Source organism: Glycine max, chromosome 17 (assembly GCF_000004515.6).
Source record: "Glycine max cultivar Williams 82 chromosome 17, Glycine_max_v4.0, whole genome shotgun sequence".
Lineage (NCBI taxonomy): Eukaryota > Viridiplantae > Streptophyta > Magnoliopsida > Fabales > Fabaceae > Glycine > Glycine max.
In genome coordinates this window covers 1,811,188-1,836,968 of record NC_038253.2, presented here as the reverse complement: position 1 = coordinate 1,836,968, position 25,781 = coordinate 1,811,188, and the positions used below count along the sequence as shown (strand labels likewise).

Sequence of the window (25,781 nt, the reverse complement as noted above, 5' to 3'; positions counted from 1 at the left end):
TTAAAAAAAATATCGTGTGTAATAAGAAAAACCTTAAAAGAATACGAATCATTTACTTTATTTAGTGAATTTAGACATGACAGGTTAAAAATAAAAATAACTTTATAAAATGAAAAGGACAGTGCAGTGACCAGAGCGTCCTTCTTCAACGTATAATTTTCATAGTTAGTGGATAATGAATTGAGGGGACAGACAATAGACATGAAGCCCAATTTGGTAACATCCCTCTCTTCCTCACTCTCCCGCCAACACAAACTATCGCTCTTCCATTTCCACACCAATGCCAAAGCTCACTTCGTTGCAAAGCTCCAAACTTGCAAGGATTTAGCCTCTGCAACCTCGACCCATTCCAACGTTGTCAAATCCGGTTTTGTCCAATGACACTTTTGCCACCAACCATCTCACTAACTGCTATCTCAGGCTCTTTAGAATCGACCCTGCACAAAAACTGTTCGACGAAATACCTCACGGTAATGTCGTGTCCTAGACTTCGCTTATGGCTGGTTATGTCAGCCAGAGTCAGCCCAAAATGGCACTTTTTCTGTTCCATCAAATGCAAGGAACCTTGGTTCTGCCCAATGAATTCACATTTGCCACTCTCATTAATGTATGTTCTATCCTCGCCAACCTTGAGACTGGTAGAAGAACTCATGCTCTTGTTGAGGCTTCGGGTTTTGGGTCCAACCTTGTTGCATACTCTTCTCTCGTTGATATGTATGGGAAGTGCAACCATGTTGATGAGGCTCGGCTTATTTTTGACTCCATGTGTACAAGGAATGTTGTTTCTTGGACTTCCATGATCACGACATATTCTCAGAATGCCCAAGGGCACCATGATCTACAACTGTTTAAGGAATTCATTCACTCTAGATTGGACAAACCGAATCATTTTATGTTGTGCAGCGCAATCAGTGCTTGTGCGAGTCTGGGAAGCCTGGGTTCTGGAAAAATCACTCTTGGTGTGGTGTCTTGGGCATGAAGCAAGTGATGTGATTGCCAGTGCACTTGTGGACATGTATGCCAAATGTGGTTGCGTTAATTATTCTGCCAAAGTCTTCAGGAGAATCCAAAATCCTTCAGTGATCCCTTATACTTCAATTATTTTGGGTGCTGCAAAGTATGGACTAGGGACATTGTCTCTTCAACTGTTTCAAGAAATGGTTGTTAGAAGAATAAAACCTAATGATATAACATTTGTTGGGCATGTTTGTAGTCATTCGGGGCTTGTAGATAAAGGACTTGAGCTCCTTAACTCCATGGATGGGAAAATATGGGGTGACTCCTGATACATAGCATTACACGTGCATTGCAGATATGCTAGGCCGAGTGGGGCGTATTGAAGAAGCATACCAGTTAGCAAAGTCATTTCAAGTTGAAGGTGATGAATATGCCATGTTGTGGGGGACCCTTCTTTCAGCTAGTAGGCTTTATGGTAGGGTAGACATTGCTCTTGAAGCCAGTAATAGGCTAATAGAGTCCAACCAACAAGTAGCAGGTGCATATGTTACATTGTCCAATGCATATGCGTTGGCTGGGGACTGGGAAAATGCTCATAATCTGCGATCTGAAATGAAGCATACTGGAGTCTGCAAGGAACCTGGCAGCAGTTGGATTTAGATAAAAGAATCAACTTATTTGTTCCATGCTGGAGACATCTCTAAATATACTCAAGGGAGAGAGATGCTGAGTTTACCAAGGGAGATGGAAGAGAGAATGAAGGAAAGGGGATATGTGGGAGGGACTAAAGGGTTGGTGTTTGTTGATGTGGAAGAGGAGGCCAAAGAAGAAATTGAGTATGCACAGTGACAAACTTGCGTTGGCGTTTGGATTAATAAACACACCTAAAGGTGCCACAATCAGAATAATGAAGAACTTGAGAATGTGCAGGGGGGATTGTCATGGGGCCTTTAAGCTGACTAGTGATATTGTAGAGAGAGAATTGGTTGAGAGATGTTAACAGATTTCATCACTTCAAAAATGGATTATGCACTTGTGGAGATTTTTGGTAAAGATTTGTCTCATATCATTTTAGTATTTCTCAGAAAAACAATGTCCAGTAGGATACTCCATAAAACGGTGAAAATATGATCATTTAAGAGCAATATAATAATTTACAGAATAATCCTTAAATTTAATTTTAGACTTTATAAAATAATCCCTAACATCACTGGCTCTCGCGAGCTTTGGTTCATCATTGAGTTACGCGTTTATCTCTATCGGTATAACGTCATTGGATTCTTGCTCCTTCTTCATTTGGAAATTACACTATCAGCACCTGGAGAATAACAGAAAAGAGATTTAATACTAGCATCAACTATTTTGCAGATGCATCGGTTTGAAAAATGCATACATATATCTCTTAATAGAGTGGTAAAAGTTGTTCATCCCTAATGAAACTTAAAACGTATTAATCAATTGCTTGTAGTGAATGGTAAAGAATTTGAGTGAATTTAATGGTAAACTTTAAACAAAATTTGGTGAGATCTACAACCAAAATGAAAACGGTCAATTGAATTGGAAACATGCAGAAAATTGGCATTTGGATTGAACACTGAACAGTAAACGGATCGTGATTTGAAGGAATTTCCAAGGGTGTTATTATTGGCCCCATGCAAATTACTCTTAACCCTACCAAGGAGCTGAGAATATTTTTATTCCACAAATACCCTTCATACGGAATTATAACTTTGTTGTATAACTATGTAAAACATCTATAATGGAAATAAGTTTTCATTGAATATTTTGCACACACTTCCTATACTATAACAAAAATATTTTGTACACACTCCCTGTATTACAAAATCAAAAACACGTTTCCATTGAATATTTTGTATATATTCCTTGTACTACATCAAAAATACGTTTTCGTTATGTAATTTTTTTGCACCCCTTTTTATATAACGTAAATGTATTTTCGTAATGTATTTTTTTAAGAAAAATTAATTGCAGAATTAACTTACCTTTTTTACTTGAATTAATTTTGATACAAATTATATTAACAAAACATATTCCCTTTTTCAAAAGTAATCAAGTTAATCGTTACATAAATTATCTTTTTTATTTAAATTTAAATTAATGATGACATAAATTACTCTTTTTAATTGTTATAAAAAAAAGTACCATGAATTGATTTGATTATGATTAATAGAAGTAATTTTATAATAATGAATTTGATTATCTTCATAAATGGTAACTTGTATCCAATTAATTTAATTTTAACTAAAAAAGATATTGAGTACTACTAGAAATGGTAAGTTATATCACAATTAATTTGATTACTTAAAAAAGTAACTTAAATTTATAATTAATAAAAAAATCATAGCAAAAAATAAACAAAATAAACAATTCCGGTGTATGTCTCAACCCATTTGCAATGTTTGGATTTTCTCTCTTACCAATTACATTTTTTCCATCTATAAAGTTCGAATCTAAAACCTTACTTAAATGAACCGATTCAAACTAATGACTTGTTGGTTGAGTTTATTATATTTGAATCCTCTATAGTAAGATGGTGCACAATAGAAAATAAAGTACATTTATAATAATTTATTAGAAGATCTACTGTTAAAACTATGATAAAATCATAAAATAAAACATATAAAATTAATAATAATCTTAATCTTTGGTTTTTCAAGTAATAGTTATTATTGCCCTTTATTCTTTAAATTCATTTTAGATTAACTAAATTTGTTTATTATAAGAAAAAATATGTTATGCACTAATAGTGTAAAAAAATTTACACAGTCATTCAATCACAACTCATTATGTATAATAAGTTTGTTGACTTTTAAATAAAGATCTTAAAGTATAATTGGATGAGTGTAAGTACATAGGCATTAAACTCTTATTATAATTATAATGTATAATAAGATTATTAATTTTTGTAATAATTACTTTTAAAATCATTTCTAAAGTAGATTTTAATTAGATAACAATGTGAAAAAATTTATATTATGTTTACCAGCTACTATACTTATTCAAATAAGTAAAGGGTTTTTTTTCTTCCATTTTTTCATTCTAACTCTTATCTATCCAAATAATGCACCTTTTTCTATTCTATTTCTCTTTACTTTTATCTTTCATGTTTTTTCTTCTTTTTTTAGAAAAAAAATAATGTACTAACACTATAAAATAAGTTTACACTAACATTTAATCATAAATCATAATATATGATAACTTTATTAATTTTTATAATAACTACCTTAAAAGATATCAATAATAACTTGTGATTGAATATCAATATAAAATTATTTCATACTATGAATATTCACTAAATTTTTTTTAGGCATGTGATTGATTGTCTTCTTCAGAAGTAAAGTTGGCAGCTCCGATGGCAGCTCCGATGACAAGGGAGGTTGAATATTAGCTTTTCTTTACTGTCTTTACTCAAAATAACCTGCATCTACGGTAAGCTACTTGTGGATGAAAATGTAATGCAAGCAGGAGAGCAATATAATATCAATTGTGAAACTAAAGAGGTACCGATGATCAGTGGTAGCGATAACTCAACCATTGAAATGTTGCAGGAAAAAAAAAGACATTTAACTTTATTTAATCATGTAAATAACCATTTTTCTCCTAAGCAAAATGAAAAAAGTTATTAGAAAAAAGATAAGATATATATGAACCAAAATCATACTTTTTAAGTTTGTACAAATTATATTGTAATATAAGCATTTGGTATAGCTCACATACTGTGTGCTACACACCCTTTAATTCTCCTTGATGAAATAAGCAATTGGGTTCAATAGTGAGGACCCCGTGTAATGTCAAGGGTTTGAACATGTGGAAAAACAATTGTTAGGAGGGAATCCATCATTAAATCAAAAGGAGGGGCAAAAACATGTGTAGAGTTTCATACCATCATAGTCCAAAACATAATTTGTTGGTTTGGGGCTGCTTGAAAGAAGTCAAATTGAGTGTATCATAGTCCAGTCTCTGCATAATTGTATAATCACACAGTACATAACTCGTGAAAGGAACTTTTATGTATCTACCAATATGTAAGAGCAGACAGACAGGTTTACTGTTATTACACTAAAATGCAGAAACAAAATATTCAAACAACAAAAATCTTATCCCACAGCAACATAATATTCAAGCATGAAAGGAAAAGGAAACAAACTGAACCAATATTTGAAAAATGAAAAGCACATACCTAACCCTGAATGAAACACATATAGCTCTTCCTGGGGTTAAAATGCTAACTTACTGAGTCTCAGATTTTATGATTTACCACATCACTATCTCAATGTCTCCTTATATTCCTCGCAAGGTATGTCAAAGTCAACTCACACTGCTGATGATTCTCCCATCTTGTACAGTTAACCAGATTCAAATAATAAACAGTAAATCAGCTAAACTGATGTAGGAAGTAAGATGACAAAAATAGAGCAAAGAACAGGTTTAACAATTATGACTATGTACCTGTATATCTGAATAGTTTAACTCCAAAAGCTGGCAGGACCAATATATGGGTTTGTATCGATTAGACATGCAATAAAAACCTTTCTGCAAGGATTTCTAATCATTCATAACTTCAATATTATAACAAAAAAAGATTTCTTTAAAACTTGTTATGACTATATCAGTATCCAAAGCCCACAAAACTGGTTGCCTAACATTTCCAGATTTTATTTTCTTTTTTTCTGGGGCTCCAAATCAGTGGAGCAAAGAATGTAGCACTGAACAATTACATGATATCCATCCTCAGTTAATTAACAAGAAGGAATCACTTCCCTCTTTCTAACAATCTAACCCATAAATTTAAGGGTGAGAGAATTGTGCTCCTATTCACAAATAAGAACCTGAGCAATTAAAAATACATTCCAAAATTTGCTAATAATCTCATTTTGTACACATGTACATAAGGGTATAACATATTGTGGGTGACCTGCCCTCTTTGCAGGTTTCCAGGTGTCAGCATAGGTAGATACCCTTAAGCCACTTCCTTTCAGGACACCTTCTCAGTAGAGAAGAGAAACCCAAAAAAACATTATATTATATACAGTACTAAGTTAATCTCTAACACCACCAAGACCAGCACAAGTAATTGCTTTTGTTGCAGTCAAAACCAAATGTACAAGCTCATCTACATCTTGGAAGCTGAAATCAACAACCTTCCTAATAGAAGTTATGCAATCCCTATTCCATGAATCTTCCATGTTCAAACTAGCAGCCATGTAAGTGGTCTTGCATTTTCTAGAAGCCTCCATTGCAAGATTTATGTCTTGAGTCTGCAAAATCACATGCTGACTTTACCAATAGTGACTTTTCATTAAATAAATTATTATGGCAAATTTTAATGAAATTTAATAGCTACATAAGCTAAACTTATTATTTAAGGAGAAGCAGGAAGAACAAAAGGAATAAACAATACTATAAGCTTGAAACTTTACCTCCAACAAAAACTATAACATGCGTTGCATTAAAATGTGCATGGTGACAATAGCCAATTTGACAGTTGAATTACCATATGATTGTTATATAATATTGGGAAAAATCCAAATCCCACATTGGCTAGAGATAAGGCCAAGATAAAGTATATAAGTGAGGGACAACCCTCACCCTATGAGCTAACTTTTGGAGTTGAGTTAGGTCTGAACCCACATTCTAAGATATAACCACTAATTGTGCTTTCAAGGAATTACAGGTGTGAGCCAAGATTTTGCTTGCAATAAAAACTGATTTTAGGGAAAAAATCTAAACTTCCTATTTTAGTGTAGAAAGATCAGCTTCCATCCATATGGACTTTTCTCATTCTATCTGGTAGTCTAATACAGAACCAATTTCCTACTATTATCTTGAATCATGAAACCATTAAATCCCCAACAATAGTTCCATGGTACTCCAGGTTCAAGGCACCCAGATAAATTTTCCAAATAAAACACAAGGCATGTCAAGAAATTAAAACTTACAAAATCAAGAAGCCTGACAATATTTGGGCGATTCCGAGCAGATATGACTTGATTGCTAGGAACATGAGTATTAGAACCCCTTGTCAAAGTAGCCTTGTCCGCTACCGCCAGGTTATTTAAATTATCAATATCAGATGCAGAAGACGAAGGAGATTCACCTAAAGAATGGAGTAAAAAAGCAGTGAAACAGTCATCACCAACATACAGCAATGCTCAACAAGCCTGAAGACATACACATACTTATATCTAAAGTCTAAAGTGTATTCAATTACCTTGAGAAACCATTTGTAGAGTTGATTGCAACTCATGCCGATCCCTGTTTATGCTAGAATGTTTACAGTAAACCAGTCTCATGTATACCACCTCCAAGCATTTATATGCCAAAGCAGCTGCAGCCATTTCTTGGCGTTTTTCATATTTATGGGCGCAGGATCTGGAATACATTTCATGGCAGTTTATGAATAAAGGGTAGCTAAAGCAAATAGAACAAGAAAAACACAGTCCATCAAAATTCTAGGGTAATATGATGACACTATTTTATACCAAGAATTTTAACATATGAAAAGTATGTTTTTAACAGCACAAAGCAGCAGTGAAACACAGAAAGATAATTATGCTAGAAAGTAGGAAAGCACTGATGGCAATGTTGAGGGGTTTTAATTGAATATAGTGGTTGAAGGAGTGTAATTGAACTATTGAAGATAGTTAATGGCCTTGTATCACATAATTGACATACAAGATCCCACCGGATCCAAACTTGTGCTTAGGTTACAGAGAAGCAAACAAGTTGGGTTAAGTAATTCCAAAAACAAAGACTCATAGTTTAAAGCAGCATGCAGTTATGGCAGCACTATATTTTGTGGCTCCTATTGTCCTCTTAATCCCCATCAACCACAAAGCACAATCAACCACCCCCCTACCCCCGCAAAAAAAAAAAGGAAAAAAAGTGGGAACACTCAAAGGAAAAGGAGAGGTATCCATTACAAAAATTAAGGACAAGGAGAAATTAAAAAAAAAAAAACTTAGTAGAAAGAGTTTGTTTAATTATTCCCTTTATTATATTTAGTTGCTACCTTGTAGTCTCCAAAAGAAAGTTGCTACCATACAAAAATTAAGGACAAGAAGAAGTTTTATAAATAAATACCTTAGTCAAAAGAGTTTAATTATTCCCTTTATTATATTTAGTTGCTACCATACATAATTGTAATCTCCAAAAGAAAGTACATTATAAATAGAAGATGATAAAAGTAACAAATTTACACATTTCTTACAAATTCTCCTTACTCAAAAAGTTTAGCTGTAGTGGCATATATTTGCATTTGACTCGCCTCTCCATGCTTGCTACTCTCACCATGAGAACTTTCTAGAAGTGATGCTCCATGCAGAAACTTCAAGGCAGATTTAAAATAAGTCTCATTACTTTCAAACTCAAACCCAGAATTCTACAGTCAGAATTAAACCATAGGTCAGAAAAAGAAAGATTCTACATCAATCAAACAGATGTGAAGTAAAATCTATAAATAATCAAGTAACCTTATAATGATCTGCAGAATCTTTTAGCTTTGTGGCTTCTTCCAGAATGCTAGTGGCAGTTTTGCTAGAATTTGTTGTCACAGGACCTGACTCACTGAGTTGTCCATCAGGTATGAAACTTTCTGAACTGCAATTAAATCCAACCTTGCAACTAACATCAACTGGATTTCTCACAAACTTGGGAACATCATTGCCAGATGCATGGAATGGGTGCCCATCAGACATATCTCCCCTTTGCGACTCAGGTGCAGTTCTAGAACCCACATATAATGTTTCCCTTTTCACTTTATCCTCGGAAGATGTGATCACTTTGGCTTTCCCATCTCTTGATCCAGTGCATACTTGATTAGCTTTGTTTTCTTTCTCAAAGTCCTGAATCAGGTTCTGCTGGGAGATAATCTTTCTATTAGTACTACATGTAGCATCCACTTTCAGAACTGAATTCCCAAAATCTTTTTGTTTTAGCACAGTTTGTTTTCCAGCTTCATTTGACCAATGCCTTGAAGAATTTTTCTTACTAGGGTTGTCAATCTTGTGATTAGACTTCAGAGAACTGTTCTTAACATCATTTCTTGTCTCAGTATCAGAAGCATGACGATTTGGATCAACTGCTGACTCATAACTCACACCATTTTTGTGAAAATCATTATCTGAAGCTGAAACCTTCATCTTCTCCCTACTAACCTCAGAACCAGAAATTCTGTCCTTTTCCTTAACCCGTAATGATGTAACCCTACCAGATTTCTGCCAAGAAAGTGCATCTTCCTTATTACTCTTGTTCACTTTCTCCTCATGATGCGAACTGCTTCCATAATTACCATGTGCAGGATGAATGTCATATGAAATTCTCTCCTTCATTTTTACTGATAACTTCCCCTCCCTATTATTCAAACTTTTTGAAAGACCACCTTTTCTAGTATCATGTTTTTCTGATGTGTCCCCTGATTCCAAAATATGCTTGTCCATGTTGGAGGTCCACAAAGGTGATGAGGTAACAGATTCTAAAGGTGAGCCTCTGACATCTTCAACGTTAGTTCTAGCTTTATGAGACCCTGAAACCTTAGAAGAGCTTGAAGTTGCTGCCAATGAAAGCTGTCCAGAGCCTAAATCCTTACTCAATGGATCAAAACAATCCAAAGCTTGGTAAGAAGCAACAATTTTGTTGTGCTTTCTTGGCTGCTGGACCTTATTAACACTTTTCACCTCTGTCCCAATAGCCATTTCGTCCCTGCTGTCTGAAGAGAAAACTCGCTTCATCCCACTTTCTCTAATCAATTTATCATCCCTTTCAGTTACTGATTTTGCCTCCGTATTCAAAACTATATACTTCTTCTCCTTCTTATTTGCATTCCCTTCTTTACCACATTGCATATTGCCTTCCAAGGACAATGTTTTGTTATGTTTCTCATTATCCAGCCAATCGGCCATTTTCCTTTTCTTAATTGAACCACTTTTTCTGGTGTTTGTAGCATCCAATGAACCATCATCTGATGAAAACTGTGCCCGGTCTCCTTTCTTCACTGGAACTACCAACTTGTCCACTAGATCATCAGACCAACAATAATCATCATATTTCCTCATATTTCTCCCACTAGCCTTTGTTGGTAAACTATTTCTTGAGATTAGACCCACCTTTTTAAATTCCATGCCAGGATTCAGTGGTTTATCAGCATAGCAAACATCTTCAGCCTTAGATTTCTTAGGAGTTCCAGATCCATGTTGATTATCCTCCATCTTACGTTTCAATCTAACATGATTTCTGTCACCTGCGACGCATTTGACAACATTGACATATTCTATTAAAAAACTAATTATAAATAGTTATTTGTGCCATAAAAATTAATATGAAGCAACAACATAATATATCAACCCTGAAGTGAATGAGATACCTCCATTCATTTGCTTTTCTTTCACCTTAGGTGTGTTTTTTTCTTCTATCAAATTGTTCAACCTGCTTGAATGTTTAGAAATAGATTTCTTTATACGGTTTGAGTCTGTAGACTGCTTATTCATCTCATTCAAGCTTCTATTTTTAACAGACTCTTGAGCATTATTTGACAACCGATGCATGTCATTATTGACTCCTGACCTTGTCTTTTCATTAATACCATGTTTCTTCTTTCCTCGATCAAGCATTACATCAGAACTGGACTTTTTGCGATTCAGGCCAAGTTGCAGAGCATCAACAGATCCCACTCCAGTTTCAGGTCCAGCGGCATGGCTTTGCATGTTATTTTGACCCTCAGAAATTGGCATTTGATACAAAGCATAAAGTGCTTTTGTTGTCTCCTCCTCGCTGATGTTACACCGATTCATTCCAGGCCTAACAACAATTTCAGAAGAACAGTGAAAATCTAATAATATATAGCAAAGGCCAAATGTATCATAATTTGTATATCACCCTAGGTACTGCTCAATTCTGGTTATAAAACAAATAAACTAAGTTTTAACTAGAAAAATATGCTCATAAATGAACCCAAGATGAGAGTAATGAACTTACAGCCAATATAGCATGCTACACAACCATTTCTCTGGAAGCTGCTCAGGCTTTAAACCCATAGGTAGAAGCCGCCATTTCTGGCAACTGTCACAGCATACCCAATCTTCTTCGATAACTTGAGGTGTTGCTGCTTCTGATGACAGAACCATTTCAGAAGTTGGTTTATTTTCAGCAATAGGAAATGCACCTGGTGCATCTTTTACACATGGCCCAGCTGACAACTGGTTAACAACTTTATTGCCACTTGGTCTTTCATTTCCTTTAACCCTATATGCACTCTTATCAACGTGATCAAGGCTAGAATTTACTGTGGCCTTATTAAGAGTAGGCCCATCAGTTGGATTTATTCTATCAACTTTCTGTTGTGATTTTTTTCCTTTCAATGAATCTCTGTCACAATCTCTGACCTTATTAACCTTCAGTGACTTTATTTTATGCATTTTACTTTTCAAAGAAGTAACATCAATGCTTGTTCTCTTTCTATCATTTACCATTGCATTATTACTAGTACCAATGCTATCTTTTTCAGCAAGAGTCATAACATTTCCAGGACTCCTTTCACCTTTTGACTCATTCTTGCTTTCAGATTTCACCTTTCCTTCCTGATTAGTTTCACACTTTTGAGTATCTTGATCCACCTTACATTTCAATGCATCACACTTGATCCTTTTTGAAATTGCAAATGTGTTACACTTGCTATTAGTCTTAGGATTAGTAGAATTATTATTCTGAGAAATTATCATTTTATGCTCTAAAACATTTTTCATAAAGCCACTCCCTGTATTTTGCTTCTCAATCTTGTCAAAATCCTGACCAGATATTGACTCTAGTGAATCCTCCTTCACTGCTTCAGTGGAAACCATTCTACATTTCACACCATCAACCTCCTTGGATACTTCAAAACCCTTAACAGTGACTTCAGCTGTTTCACCAGCATCACAAATTGAGCTTGACAGTGGAGTGCATCTCAGGTCATTAGATAGAAAGTCCTTACGATCCGGAGTTCTATTTCCTAATTTTTTCTTCGTATGCAATGTCATATCATTCTCAGAACAGTTACCATTCATATGCTGCTTGTGACTTTGGTCCACCACTGTCACTTTCCTTTTCTTCAACAAATGTCCATCCCCCACAAAAGAATCTGATTCATTAATAGACACGGAATTACCATTAAGAGAAGACATGGGTTTGATGTTTCCAAGAGCTTTTTCCTTTCTTATCAAGTACAGGAGACTGTCATGTAGAGGTGATATTAGCACACCTCCAGGGATAGTGAAAGAAGTCATAACCTGTAGCATCAAACATTATAAAAATTAAAGAAAAATATTGTTATATATAAAACAATTCATGTACTTTCACCCAACAGTTTAAGTTTTTAGGGAAGTTGGTTCATGACATGGCATCAGAGCTTCTGTGAACATTTAGTCTACAGTTCAATCATTATTGCCTTGATTATTTTGAACAAAAGTTAAGTTTCAGCACACAAGATAAGATAGACCTATGCTTATCCATGCTTCAAGCTCAAAGGCTCTTGCATGATTGGCTGAATTAGATATAAAGGATGAATATGGGAGAGTTTATTTCCAGTTTATTTGAATTTATCTTATGCCATAAGCACTTGGTTGAATTAGATATAAAGGGTGAATTTGGAAGAGTTTATTTCCAGTTTTTTTTAACTTATCTTATGTCATAAGTACTTATGCACGTGTTTAGTTTTATTTTATGATACGTCGATCAGTTGTTTTCAACTTATCTCAATAAGCTCTCCAACTTATGAAAACAGCTTACAACTTGCATGAAATCAATTTAACCCTATTTCCTCTTTGATCATAGAAACAACTTATTCATAAGTGTTTATATGATAGGCACTTATCATGGTTCTAAATTGTGATCTGCAACCTAAAGATTTTTCAACTCATCTCAAGTGCATAGCGACTGCAATTACGGGCTGCATCAGCTGCATTTTCCCACAATTTCTCGCAATGTCAAGGATCACAACAAAACCGCAACCCCAATTTAGAACCATGGCACTTATTCAATAAGCATTTAATTAAGTTGTTTACCTAAGCGCAACCAAAACCATTCATGTACTTTCACTTGACAGCTTAAGCTATCAGAATAATTGGTTCATAGAAACAGAACACATCATCTACCTGAACAATGCTGGTTGGAGATTCTTCAGGGGTTTCTTGAGATACATGTGGCATATCTTCACTTTCCTCATGGCTGTTCTCCATTGATGGAGATGGAGAGTCATCGAGTCCAAGACCACTATAAATTGCTGCATTCTTTTTTGCCAAGATATCTGATTTCACTTTGATTCGCAACTTCAGTGTTCTTTGGTCAGTCAAAATTTCTGACTTATTTGCACAGTCTTTCAAAGTGAACTTCTCTATTACTTCATTGGAGGAAATATCTGTGTTCTTTACTGAGTAATCTGCTGAAGGTACTCTTATATTACGAAATGGTGGAGCTTCATAGGAAGCAGTTCCAACCCTCATAGAAAAAGGCATATTTGGAAGTGCTTTTGAGTTACGAAATGCAGCCTGTATAACAACATAACCGACAATGCTCAAGTAAACTGTATTTCTTCCAAGCTAACATATTATTTTTGTATCCAATGGACAAAAAAGCAAAATATAAAGCAACAAATTCTGATATACCGCCATGTGGAGATTGCTAGGAGATTTTGGTGAACTATTGTGCTTTTGTGGAGTCTTTGAACAAGATCGCAAAGGAGGAGAGTGTTCACAGGTAGGTAAAAAGGAGCCATAGTCACCAAATTTTGCACCTGAACAAAATATTCATATCATCCAATAAAATTACTTTTGTGAGTGCAGAGGCAGATCTTTCATTTCTCATTACAAAGTATGATTTCTCTTATGTCACTTACCCAAACGGCCAGCAGAAACACCTCCTTCAAATTCCTTTCGAAAATGACCCAGAGCATGCTGAATCCTCTCATCCTTGAATAGAACAGGAAGCAAATTATTAGTCCTATTGTTTTGAAGATGAAATTTAATCAAGAGGACATTGATTAAAGCAAAAATTGCATTAGCTAAAAAAAATCACTAGGAATGAAGCAACATCACGACAGGCACCATGAAGCCCAGCAACAAGAATTCAACAGTTATCACTATTTATATCATTCAATTGGAAGGTAACAATCTTCACCCAGACCAAACTGTAAATGAAAATTAGCATACTATCAACAATCTGAGAAACAGCAAAAATATAAACTTGCATCACAAGTACACAGCATGTAGTTATCAATGGTCGGAGATTGGATGTGGCATATAGTGGATAGTGCTGCAAAAAAGTGTGTTTGTTTTTTTTGTTATCCCACTTTCCAATGCACTTCAATGTGAGAGAATTAAAACCATGGATTGGCTTTCAATTGGGTTTTAAATGGAGAAACAAACACACTCAAAAGCATCTACAGAATCCCTAGGACAACATAATTGATTCATAGTATGCATTAGCAGTTTTCTAGGATTGATTACCTTTGTTTGTCAGTTGCCAATACATTATTTTTCAAAATCTTTACGATTATAGTGCTGAATTTCTTTTCCAACACCGAAACATAAGTTTGTTTAATCATAAAAATTTCAGCAACTGCTCAATTCCCTATATTCCCCCAGGAACAAAACACATTGATGAATTGAAAATTCATGCTTAGTGACATGATAGCATCATTGTGGTACTAAATGATTTTCACTTGTTTGTCCTATTTGCGTGCAAAATCAGAGTAGAGAAGCCAAACCAGAAAAACATTTAACTTGTTTATGATTTGAAGTAAACCCTTACAATGTAAGAGAGAGAATCAAGGTCAGTGTTGTCGTCGTCATCATCATCCTTATAACAGAAGAAAGCCTCTCCTTCCTCGAACTCAATATTGGCTTGCATCTCGAACACCACAAAATTAACCCCAAAATCTCAAACCCCAGAACCCGAAAAGTAGCCCCTTCACACTGGAACCTTCCCTGAAGTCCAGCATCACTTCAACCCAACCACACAAAAAAGTTGACGAAAAAAAATCAATTTTTTTTTTTATTTCAAAAAACACCGACCCACGAGAAGAAGCAGAAAACCCAGAAGCGAAAAGCGATGAAAGGAAGTGTGATCATGCGACGGGCCAATCGTTGATGTGAATTATTAGTTGCATTAAAAATTAATTTTGGGTTTGACCAAAAAATCAGGGGAGAATTGATCAGAAGGTGGAGATCGGAGAAGCGATGAATGAATTGAGTTTTTGACGCAGACTGAGACTTCAAAAGGAATCCAAAAATCGTTCACGCTCTTGAAGGTTTGTTTGATGTGCCCAGCACACAGAGAAGGAAAGAAAGAAAGGACCTTCACCTGGGTTTTGGTCTCTCAATTTTGGCAAAAATAATATATTTTATTTTTTATTACTTGCCTTTCCTTGCCTCGCCCAATTTTTATTTCCATCTCTGTTTGGTTAGTAATTTGGAAATCTTTGGCATAAAAAGGACTTTACTTGGAATCACCTTTTTTATTTTTATATATTCATCGGTTATTTTATTATAATTATTTTATATTTATTTATGATTTTAAATATTTGATAATTTAATATATATATATATATATATATATATATATATATATATATATATATATATAATATACAAAATAGTTTATAGTTTTAATGAAAATTATTGAACGGGTCTGCACGAGGGTACTACTAGGATAAATCTCTTCCTTTTCGGCGCGGGGTCATTTTCATCTCTCTTCAATATAGTAAATGTGAATAATAAATGAAAATGAATGGTGATACCTTTAAAATCTCTCATTATATACATGATCCCTGAGTTCATGAGCTTACCTTTATGATTAATGACAGAGCTGGTCTATGATTATTTTTTTTTGTGAAATGTTTATCTATGATTAGTTGCTAATAAGGTCGTAGTAATTATTATATTACATTTTAAGTAATCTTCTTGTATTGCAATGATCCTTGGGCGATGGGGCATTAGGCCCTGGTCACTGGTGGCTCTGGGTGGGCCAAAAGGGTTTTCAGCCATATCATTGATAGTGCCATAGTGGTTTGACCCCTATGGATACATTCAGAAAAAATAGTTTGTCCACAAAATAACTCTTTCATTTATCATTACAAGTTGAGATTTCTATTATGTCACTTACGCAAACACTTGGTAAAAAAAACTCCCACAAAACATGTTACTACGTCGTAAGTCCTATCATCCTTGATTAAACAGAAAGCAAATCTAGTCTTCTTATTTTGAAAATAATATTCAATCAATTGGAGATTGATCAACACAAAAAATTACAAAACTAAAGCAACATTATCACCAACACCTTGAATCCCAAAAATAAGAATTCAATAATTTATCACAACTTTGATCGTTCAATTGATAAATAATATTATTCTCCCATGACTAAATATAAATGCGCACCAAATGTCGCATAAGTAGCTAATGTCAACGTCACACGTATTATCATGTCAATATTAGTCGTATGCCAACCGTTAACATTATCAAATCATTAATCAACTTATTATGTCATCAATCAACTAAGTTGGTGGTTAACCGAGGTAAGTCAATAATAGACGATTAGGTGTAATATGTGAAAATTAAAAGATGTGACAATAAGATGAATGGAAAAATTGAGCGGTAAAAATTATAAAATTATAATAGTTGTGTGGTAAAGTTATAATTATTTTTTTGTATGATAAATTAAGCATTCAAACTCAATATATTTTAGCAAAATTCATTTTTTAATTTAACGTCATTAAAACATGAATTTAATTTAAATGAACTCATAATAATTATTATTTTTATAATAATTATTTTAAATATCATATTGTGATTTATTGACTGATAATTAATCTTTTAAAACATTAACATTGATAATATTTTTAACTAAAAATTTACTGTATTACATTATACTTTAGATGCATAAAATCATCGGAGATTGACATTTTCCTTCTATTATCGCAAAACAAATTCTATTTTCCGCTCTAACAATGATTAGTCAGTAGCAGCTTCATAATTCATTGACCCTATTCCTTTCTTTATTTTCGGATTAAATTAACTAACATCAATTTTTGTTTTTGGCTTCAGTGATAAATTGTCAGCATCTATTTCAAGGTTTCGTCTTTTTTGGTATTTTTCTTTTCACGGTCGGATTCTTTCCTACTTACGCATCTTCGATTTTCTTTTCTCAACCTGTTTCTTCTTATGTTTCAATAGGGTTTCTATATTTTTTCTTTTTTTTTTCCTCAGTGCCTTTTTTCCCCCAGAAATTCATAAATTCGTGGAAGTTCGAGGCTCGATTTGGTACGTTTCTTTCCATTTAGGGTTAGGGTTTTGTGTCTGTTAGTCAATGGGTCTGTTGCATGCAAATTGGGGTGTTGATTTCCGTACCCGCTTCAAATTTCTATTTGGTTCTGTTGCAGTGTGCAACGGGCACTGGGTGTTTTTCATTTTTTTCGTGAAACAAAGAATCAAAATTTAAACTTTTTTTTTCCCAACAGGAATTTAATTTGGGACGAATTCTGCCTTTTCTCTATCTCTTTTTTTTTTTTTTTTTTCTTTTTGGCTTCGTAGTGCATTGAATTGGTGCCGCATTTACTCTACGAATTGAACAAGGTGGCATGATGCGATGAGATGATGTTCTATGAGGGTATTCTCAGTGTAACACTCTGAATTTGAAGTAAAATGTTCAGTCCAAGCATGGATTCTGCAAGGGATGCGAGTGGTGTGGCAGGGACCGTGCTAATTCCCATGCGGTTTGTGTGGCCGTACGGGGGAAGAAGTGTGTATCTAAGTGGTTCTTTCACGCGGTGAGTCTTTTGTAAATTGCTATAACTTAATCCTTCAGCCAGCACCCTTTTGGTGAAAAAAAGCTCTACTTTTTATCTGATTTATTGTGTTGGTTTTTCGTGGGATTCTTGTCACTTTCAAGGTGGTCTGAACTTCTACAAATGTCGCCTGTGGAAGGCTGCCCAACTGTGTTTCAAGTTATTCATAGCTTGGTACCTGGTCATCATCAGGTCAGTTTAGTTTATAGTGCTTTGCTCGTTCTAAATGTTGATTGAGAGTCCAAGTTTCATGTTCTTTCTAAATTTTATGTATGTACGTGTGTGTCTGGATAACTGGTTTTGCGCATTTCATAATTTTTGTTGTCTATTGTTTATAATTATGTTTTGGTGCCAAAATGTTCCTTTGGCATTAAGCTCTGTATCAATGATAATACTTTGAAGTCTGGACAGCATAAGAGAAATGGTTGTTGAGTGAGTTTATTTATTTCCAGAGGTTTTGAATATAAGATCTATTCACAATTTATCTTCTTTTTTTTTTTAAGATTTTGTTTTGGGGTGTTTCATTTTCTCAACTTATGTTTCAGATTGAAGTGTTTGTTTATGAAACATGTTAGTGGAATTAAGAGGATGCAATTTGAGAAATTTTTTTACCTTTATTCTTGGTGCCTAGATACTTATTTCATATTTATTTGAATGCAGTACAAGTTTTTTGTTGATGGAGAATGGCGGCATGATGACCTTCAACCTTGTGAATCTGGAGAATATGGGATTGTTAACACTGTTTCATTGGCTACTGATCCTAATATTTTACCTGTTTTAACTCCAGACATAGTTTCTGGATCTAACATGGATGTCGACAACGAGGCTTTTCGACGCATGGTAAGAGTTAGTCATACTTTGGCAGTTGTGATTGCTGTTATGAGCGTAACTTCTCTTTGTATGCTGACTAGTGGATTTGTACTTTGGATTGAAATTTCAAAGAATAGTTTTCATACCATTATCTATTGGGAGACTGTATTACAACTCATCTTAGAACTCCTACATCCTTGTTATTTTTAGTGTCTTTCTATCCAGTAATACTCATATATGTAGGTCTATTTTTAACATAAATGTTTGTCCCCATCTTAAGGAAGGTTTGAGATTTCTGGGTGCTTTGGGGAGGGAAAGAAGAGAGAGAGAGAGAGAGAGGAGACTGAACAGAAAATGTGAAAGTGGGAGAGAAATAGTGGTTTACGGAGGCAACACTTATGGGTAATTTAGTGTAAGAAAATGTGTATACCAAAACTTCATATTGCCTTTATTACTGTTATAAATTAGAGGTTATTTTTTGCTTGCTTATGGAATTTCATTGTTCAGGTCCGATTGACAGATGGTACATTAAGTAATGTGTTATTGCCAAGAATATCTGATGTTGATATACAGACCTCTCGTCAGCGTATTTCTGCATTCCTATCTATGAGTACAGCATATGAATTACTTCCTGAGTCAGGCAAGGTTTGGAACTTTTACCATCGACCCATTATTTTTGGACTTACTATCTAGAATTACATAATTTACTATTTTTGTTACATCTGGCCACAGGTTGTTACCTTGGATGTTGATCTGCCTGTGAAACAGGCATTTCACATACTGCATGAGCAGGTATCTTTGCTTTGACTAAAATTCTTATAGTGACTTTTCAAATATGTTGAACGATTCTGCTAAAAATGTGTTTGAATACTGGATACTGGTGTATCTTCCTTTCTTTTACCCTGATAAATAGGAGGGAAATAACTAATATGTTTTTGAATCATTTTGTGGAATTTGAGCAGTTGTTTCAAAACCTTCTTGCTTGAGTCTTTTGCTTCTTGTGTTGTATGCTCTAGCATATTCATCAATACTATTATTACTGTATGTTTTTCCTTTGCTGATTAGTAGCTTGTTCATGCAACTATTATGAATTGGGTAATTTTACAGGGAATTCCCATTGCTCCTCTCTGGGACATCTGCAAGGGGCAGTTTGTTGGAGTTCTTAGTGCCTTGGATTTTATTTTAATTTTAAGAGAGGTATGTAAAGTATAAGACTACTTGCCTTTCTGTTGGCAAATTTTCTGAAAGCAAAGCTTTTGTCATTATGGTTTGTATAACACTTAAAGTAACTTGGAAATGCTAATATTCCCCATACACAAGATGTACGACAAATTACAGAACCTGGTAACGAAGAAAAAATGAGTAAGAAAACCAAAGTGAAATATTTGTTACTTGTTATAGACTCATAGATAATTTTGTTCATGAAAGGTGGGCCCATTGCTTCATATTCCTACAATTTAGTCTAATTGTATGCTTGTGTGTCAAGTCCAACCATCTTCTTGCAAGAACTGTGTCTCCAGTCTTGCCACGTAGCAAGCTTCATCTAATATATGGCCAGACCAAATTACTAAAAAAATAGACAAAATAATCTTAATAATGTTTGAGCAATTGGCATTGAATAACTAAATGATCAATTGACCATTTGCTGAAACAATACCAACTTATAACATTTAATTTCCATTTATTCGCAGTAGAATATGGATATGATAAATCTGTTTTTAAGGAGCCACTCCAAAATTTGAATTTGGTCTGTCTTCTTCCTTGAATAAAACTTTTAACATGGTCCATTTGGTGGACATGATAGAATAAAAAAAGATAGGATAAGAGAGCTTAATAAGAGTAGGATAGGGTAGGGTGATAGGATGGTCTTGTCATATCTTATTAGCTCACTAAACAATGAACTAAGATAGGATATGGAGAGGGCTAGTGGTGAGAGTGTAAATGAAGTGTGTAAGGACTATGGAGAGGAAAGGATGAGCAAGTAGGGAGAACAAGAGCTAAGGGTGAGTGAGGATTGTATTCCTTAATCCCATCTTGTTGGTTTTTAACCCAACTTCTACCACAGGATAAAATTTTAATTGTTGAATAGGATAGGGTAGGGTGTTAGGATGGTCTTGTCATATCTTATTAGCTCACTAAACAATGAATTAAGATAGGATATGATAACTTATCATGTCCAACAAACAGGCCCCAAGAGTGTGTTTCAATGTATCTAGAATCATTCCCAAGAAAGTGAAGTTGGGACATATATCATTTCCATGCTTGATACAAGTTTTTGAAATATATTCCATGGTATCATTTATTCCCACCCCTGGAAAATTAAATACCTGCATTTCCTTTTTACTCTGATAACTTCCTTGCATCTCTAAAGATATTGATTTTAAGCTGCATCATGTATAATATGTTCTGGATTCCAGAAATCAGTTAATGAGAATCAATATCAACATTTTCCAGATGGTGATAAACTGCACATTCTGATTGTAAACTTCATCTATCTTCAATATTTGGTAATGCTTGTTAAAACTTGTTGTCCTTTTCTTAGCTCGGAAATCATGGGTCCAATCTAACAGAAGAGGAGCTTGAAACACATACCATATCAGCTTGGAAAGGAGGAAAATGGACAGGATTTACACAATGTTTTATCCGTGTAAGTATTTTATGTGGCTTTTTCTGGCATTGTTATTTAAATGCTCTTATTTTCTACTACTAGTTTTTGTTTGTAAGGTGTATAATATTAGGATGCCCATTTTTGTGCTATACATGGAAAAGCTTGAGTTAGTTATAGATTTGGAAATGGTTCTTTATGTTTTGATAACTTCTAGCCCTTGGTCTATAGGAATGACAATTGGATCCAAACCCAATGTCAATTTTCTAGAAATTGTTGTTCCTTTTGCAATCTTCATGCAAACCCATCTCTGCTTTGACTTGTGTAAATGTTTTATCAATCAAGAAATGATCCAGTCATTTGACTATATCATTTTATGCTTTAATTGTAAGTACCTCTCCTTTACGCCAACTATGCAGTTAGCCAACTTATTTTTTTGTTGGAACTTGATTTTGATGAAGCTTCTTGAGTTCTATGTGAAACTTTGCCCAATAATTACTCTGTTTATATCTTTCTGAGCTTAATGTGAATCTGTTTTGGAAAGTCATTGTAATCTTTATATAATGTCCTCTATATTGATTGTTTTCATTTATGCAGGCAGGGCCATACGATAATTTGAAAGAGATTGCTGTGAAGATCCTGCAACATGGAATTTCAACAGTTCCTATTATTCATTCAGAAGATGGTTCATTTCCACAGCTACTACATCTTGCTTCACTTTCAGGAATCCTTAAATGTAAATTTTTCCCCTGAACTTTCTTTATATGTTTGTTAAGATAAGCTTGATACTTACCAAATTGATTTTTCAGGCATTTGCAGGTATTTTAGGAATTGTTCTAGTTCATTGCCTATACTTCAACTTCCAATTTGTGCAATCCCTGTGGGCACGTGGGTGCCCAAAATTGGGGAGTCAAATCGCCGGCCTCTAGCAATGTTGAGACCAAATGCTTCACTTACTTCAGCCCTAAACTTATTAGTTCAAGGTGTGATTTCTTTGTCTGACCTTGAACATATTGTTCCAAAATAAAAAAAGTAACAGAAAGAATAAAGAAATTGGTATCCTATTATGTTTTTGAGGCAATGAGCTGATGGTAGAGGCACTGCCTCCACTTTGAGAAGAAGGGTTGTTTTTGTGTGTGTTTAACGACAAAAAAAGATGAATATTTAGGCTAAATTTAAAGTAAGGATGATCCATTTTCTGATTTAAACAAATGACTTATAAAAGAGGTGTTTGCTTGCACAACATAATTATACTATCATAACATTTTGTTCTTTGTTTTGTAGCTCAAGTAAGTTCAATACCAATAGTTGATGATAGTGACTCATTACTGGATATTTATTGTCGAAGGTTAGTTATTTATATCCTTATTAATACACTTATTGATGCCTTGTTTGAGATAGTTGGAATCAATCTATGTTTCAATTATTAAATTGTCCTACCAGTCTTATTTAGAGTCGCTTGTCTAGTTTCTCACTTTTCCTCCCCTTGCTTTACAGTGATATAACAGCTTTGGCAAAGGACAGAACTTATACCCATATTAATCTTGATGAAATGACTGTTCATCAGGTTTGTTTCCTAATAAACTTTTGTTGACAATTTTTGTTGTGAAAATAAAAAAAAAATACAAATGGACAGTTCACCTTTTCTGGTTAGGTAGTTTTGCTGACTTGTATGATACTAGTCACATGAGGATGATCTTAAGAATTGATAGATTGAATCAATGCTTTTCATCTCTAATTTTTTTTTTTTTACTAAGAATAAAAGAATTAAGGCAGCATTACAAAGAGTGTCTAGAACTAAGATACTTTAATTTGTTTTTCCTTCCTATTGAAGTGGTGCAATGTCCTTCATTCTTGAAATATTTGTCTCATCTCAAAAATGATATTTGATTATTTATCTCTTTTGCTTGATTATTGGCTGTTTAAGAGATCTAGAGGTTGATATGGACAAAACTAACAAAACTAAATGCTAATTGCTAAATTAAAATCTGAAATGGAACTAGATTCATTTTTTCAAAATAATGATAGTAATGTTATTGAAGAAGATGTGAGGCACTCTTCTGTATGATATTGAAAGTTAATATGCATCAAGGACTTAATGAGACATGCACTCTACTAATGAAGAGCTACCTTCCCCATTGTCCTGTATATTTCTACTGACACCTGTGTGAACTCTTGACATATGAGTGTATCCTATGAATGTTGGTAAAGTACCCCTTTGTTGGAACCTGTCATCAAGAATTAGGCAGAGGAACTAGAAACACAGACAATAATAATCCAGGTCAATTGTATTTGCCTGCTTGTAGCATTTTGGTGGTCAGAATCGGCTGATATAATGGACTCCTAAAAAATAATCTGACATAATAGATAAGAAATGAGTTTTAGTTATTGAGGATAAATTAGTAAAAGGAGAAAATGACGAAGGAACTTGTCTTTAGTCAGGCCTATCTGGATAAACTTCTCCCAAAACTTGTAAAGAGAAGAAAATAAGAAGGTAAAATAAATTGAGCTTCTGCCATAAGCTAAAATCAACTTATGTACCTCAGTTTTTGGAGAAGTTAGATAAGAGAACTTTTATGTTAAGTGCATACGTTGATTTTAACTAGTGAGAGAAGTTCACTTCTTTTTTCCTTTTTTTTTTTCTCTTATAAGTGCTGATGAAAAGTTTATCCAAACAGGGCCTTAGCATAAGAAGTTGGTTAGTTAGAGGGGATTTGTGAGGTAAATAAATTGGAGGAGGATTTAAAGGAAGAGAATCTATCACGTATCATTTGTAGATTGAGCTTTATCTCCTTGTGAAAGGAGAAATGAGAAATACATGGTGAAGGGAAATCCTTTGAGGAGATCTCTTCCCTATTTTCTGTTCTTTCCATTCAATTCAATGAAATCTTTCTTTTCTTTCCAATTTCTAATTTTCTATGCTTTGTTCCTAACTGTGCTGATGTAAACCCCTCAACATTAGCCCACACCTAGTGGTAAATATTTTTAGCAGAAGTTAAAAACTGGTTGTTAAATAGATGAGCAATTTTGTCCTTAATGGCTGTTTTGAACATTATGAATGGAAATAACTAGGTTAGTTGAAGAATAAGGAAGAAAGGTTGCATTTTGAACTGTTATATCAAGATAGTACTAATGTCAGTTTGTGGTTGTGTTCCTTGATGTTTCTATATGAATATGAATGTTTATTTAGTGATTTTGTCCTCAGGATCTAAGTATCTCTTGCATGCTTTATTTGTCCAGGCATTGCAATTGGGCCAGGATTCTTATAATACTTATGAGCTGAGTTGTCAAAGATGTCAGATGTGTTTGCGAACTGATTCTCTGCATAAAGTGATGGAACGTTTGGCAAGTCCAGGTAGGTTTCTTTTCCCATATTTTAGATGAAAGGGGCTTTTATGTTTTCTTTCTACATATAAGATATAACCTTTGCACTGGCATTTTTCTCTTTTTAAGCCTCGAAACCAGAATGAAATTTGACTATAAAATTGTTGAACTTGAAATGTTATTTGTTAATTTGGTTTGGCATTAGTTTTTAGTAATTGGACTTAATTTTGAAGACTGCTGTGCTAAAAATTTTGGGTTCACTAACTTGGATTCAGGTGTGAGGCGGCTTGTAATTGTGGAAGCTGGCAGCAAGCGCGTAGAAGGCATCATAGCACTGAGTGACATATTCAACTTCTTCCTTGGTTATAACAGTTAGTGTGGTGGTCATGACACTTAATGCATATAGTCAGGCAACCATCTCGGCCCAGCCACTAAAAAGAGATTCCAGAGCTTTTACACGGTGATTTGATCTTTATTTCATTGAAAATACAATTGGATTGGCCTCTTGCTTCATTGCCTTGTTTTAAGATTTTAGGCTTGAGAAAGAGGCCTGTAAATTTTAGTCTGATTGCCCCAAATTTATTCATCTCACCCCCAGTCATGTTATGTTCAAATATGTTGTGCTCCTGATATCGATACACAAGCAAAGGGGAAGTGCACAATGTCTGTAATTGTTTCATATTTGTGAAGATACAAATTTCGGAGGGGGGGGGGGGCGCGGTCATGGGAGGACCAATATTCGTCAAAATATTATTGTTTTGTTGACTATCTTTGGTTCTCGAGGGATACAGCGTAGTTATTCTCAAGTGGTGATGGGCAAATATTTTTTGGGGTTTTTTTTTTTTTTTTCCCCCCCCCCCCCCCCCCCCCCCCCCATGCAAAAGACAAAAGATAACTTATGGAATTTATTTTTTCAGAAAGAAAAAAAGGGAGAATGAGTGGATGAAAATGAAAGAAAACGGTGTAGAATTTAATTATTAAAGGACTAATAGTTTTCGTTCGTACCAAATAAGGCAATGAAATTTATTCGGTGGCTATATACTCGACAATTAGAACCCGACGAACAGAACTACTTCCAAAGTTGAAATGTAAAAAGAAAAAGGAACAGCAGGTTAGCCTGAGGAAGGAAACTTGGCAAAAAGAGAAATGTAAATGAAAAATATTGCTTCCGAAATTTGAACGAAACATACTTGATTTTGGCTTTATATCAAATATTAAAATCAATTTTAACCTCAATAAATTTGATTTAAAATT

At 34.4% G+C, this 25,781-nt stretch overlaps 2 protein-coding genes and 1 pseudogene across 9 annotated transcripts; 2 read left to right on the top strand and 1 right to left on the bottom strand.

The window, feature by feature from the left end:
• The first annotated feature begins 149 nt into the window (after positions 1–149).
• On the top strand, positions 150–2,422 carry LOC100794377 (pentatricopeptide repeat-containing protein At4g15720-like; annotated as a pseudogene).
• A 2,178-nt stretch (positions 2,423–4,600) lies between these two features.
• Positions 4,601–15,385, bottom strand: LOC100793863 (cysteine-tryptophan domain-containing zinc finger protein 3). Of its 4 annotated transcripts, none has more exons than XM_014769900.3 (12): positions 14,758–15,384; positions 14,052–14,134; positions 13,844–13,916; positions 13,614–13,741; positions 13,104–13,496; positions 10,951–12,239; positions 10,340–10,773; positions 8,451–10,216; positions 8,202–8,359; positions 7,190–7,350; positions 6,918–7,075; positions 4,601–6,236 (listed from the first exon to the last, which is right to left on the bottom strand). In XM_014769900.3, the coding sequence occupies exons 2-12, from the start codon at positions 14,052–14,054 to the stop codon at positions 6,018–6,020; spliced, it is 4,782 nt and encodes a 1,593-aa protein (XP_014625386.1). In that variant the 5' UTR covers positions 14,055–14,134; positions 14,758–15,384; the 3' UTR covers positions 4,601–6,017. The 4 variants fall into 4 exon arrangements, with proteins under 4 accessions (XP_014625386.1, XP_040867217.1, XP_006600344.1 ...); XM_041011283.1 differs by having other exon boundaries at positions 14,023–14,134; positions 14,758–15,383; XM_006600281.4 differs by lacking the exon at positions 14,052–14,134 and having other exon boundaries at positions 8,202–8,305; positions 14,758–15,385.
• Positions 15,386–16,913: 1,528 nt separating this feature from the next.
• Positions 16,914–25,333, top strand: LOC100783251 (sucrose nonfermenting 4-like protein). 5 transcript variants are annotated; one of them, XM_041011282.1, is made up of 16 exons: positions 16,924–16,958; positions 17,049–17,090; positions 17,211–17,264; positions 17,535–17,770; positions 17,893–17,980; positions 18,449–18,628; positions 19,106–19,243; positions 19,331–19,390; positions 19,706–19,795; positions 21,141–21,245; positions 21,801–21,939; positions 22,013–22,186; positions 22,488–22,551; positions 22,701–22,770; positions 24,444–24,558; positions 24,803–25,333. In XM_041011282.1, the coding sequence occupies exons 4-16, from the start codon at positions 17,646–17,648 to the stop codon at positions 24,901–24,903; spliced, it is 1,449 nt and encodes a 482-aa protein (XP_040867216.1). In that variant the 5' UTR covers positions 16,924–16,958; positions 17,049–17,090; positions 17,211–17,264; positions 17,535–17,645; the 3' UTR covers positions 24,904–25,333. The 5 variants fall into 5 exon arrangements, with proteins under 5 accessions (XP_014625161.1, XP_006600341.1, XP_006600342.1 ...); XM_014769675.3 differs by having other exon boundaries at positions 16,914–17,090; positions 17,577–17,770; XM_006600278.4 differs by having other exon boundaries at positions 16,914–17,090.
• Positions 25,334–25,781: the final 448 nt, after the last annotated feature.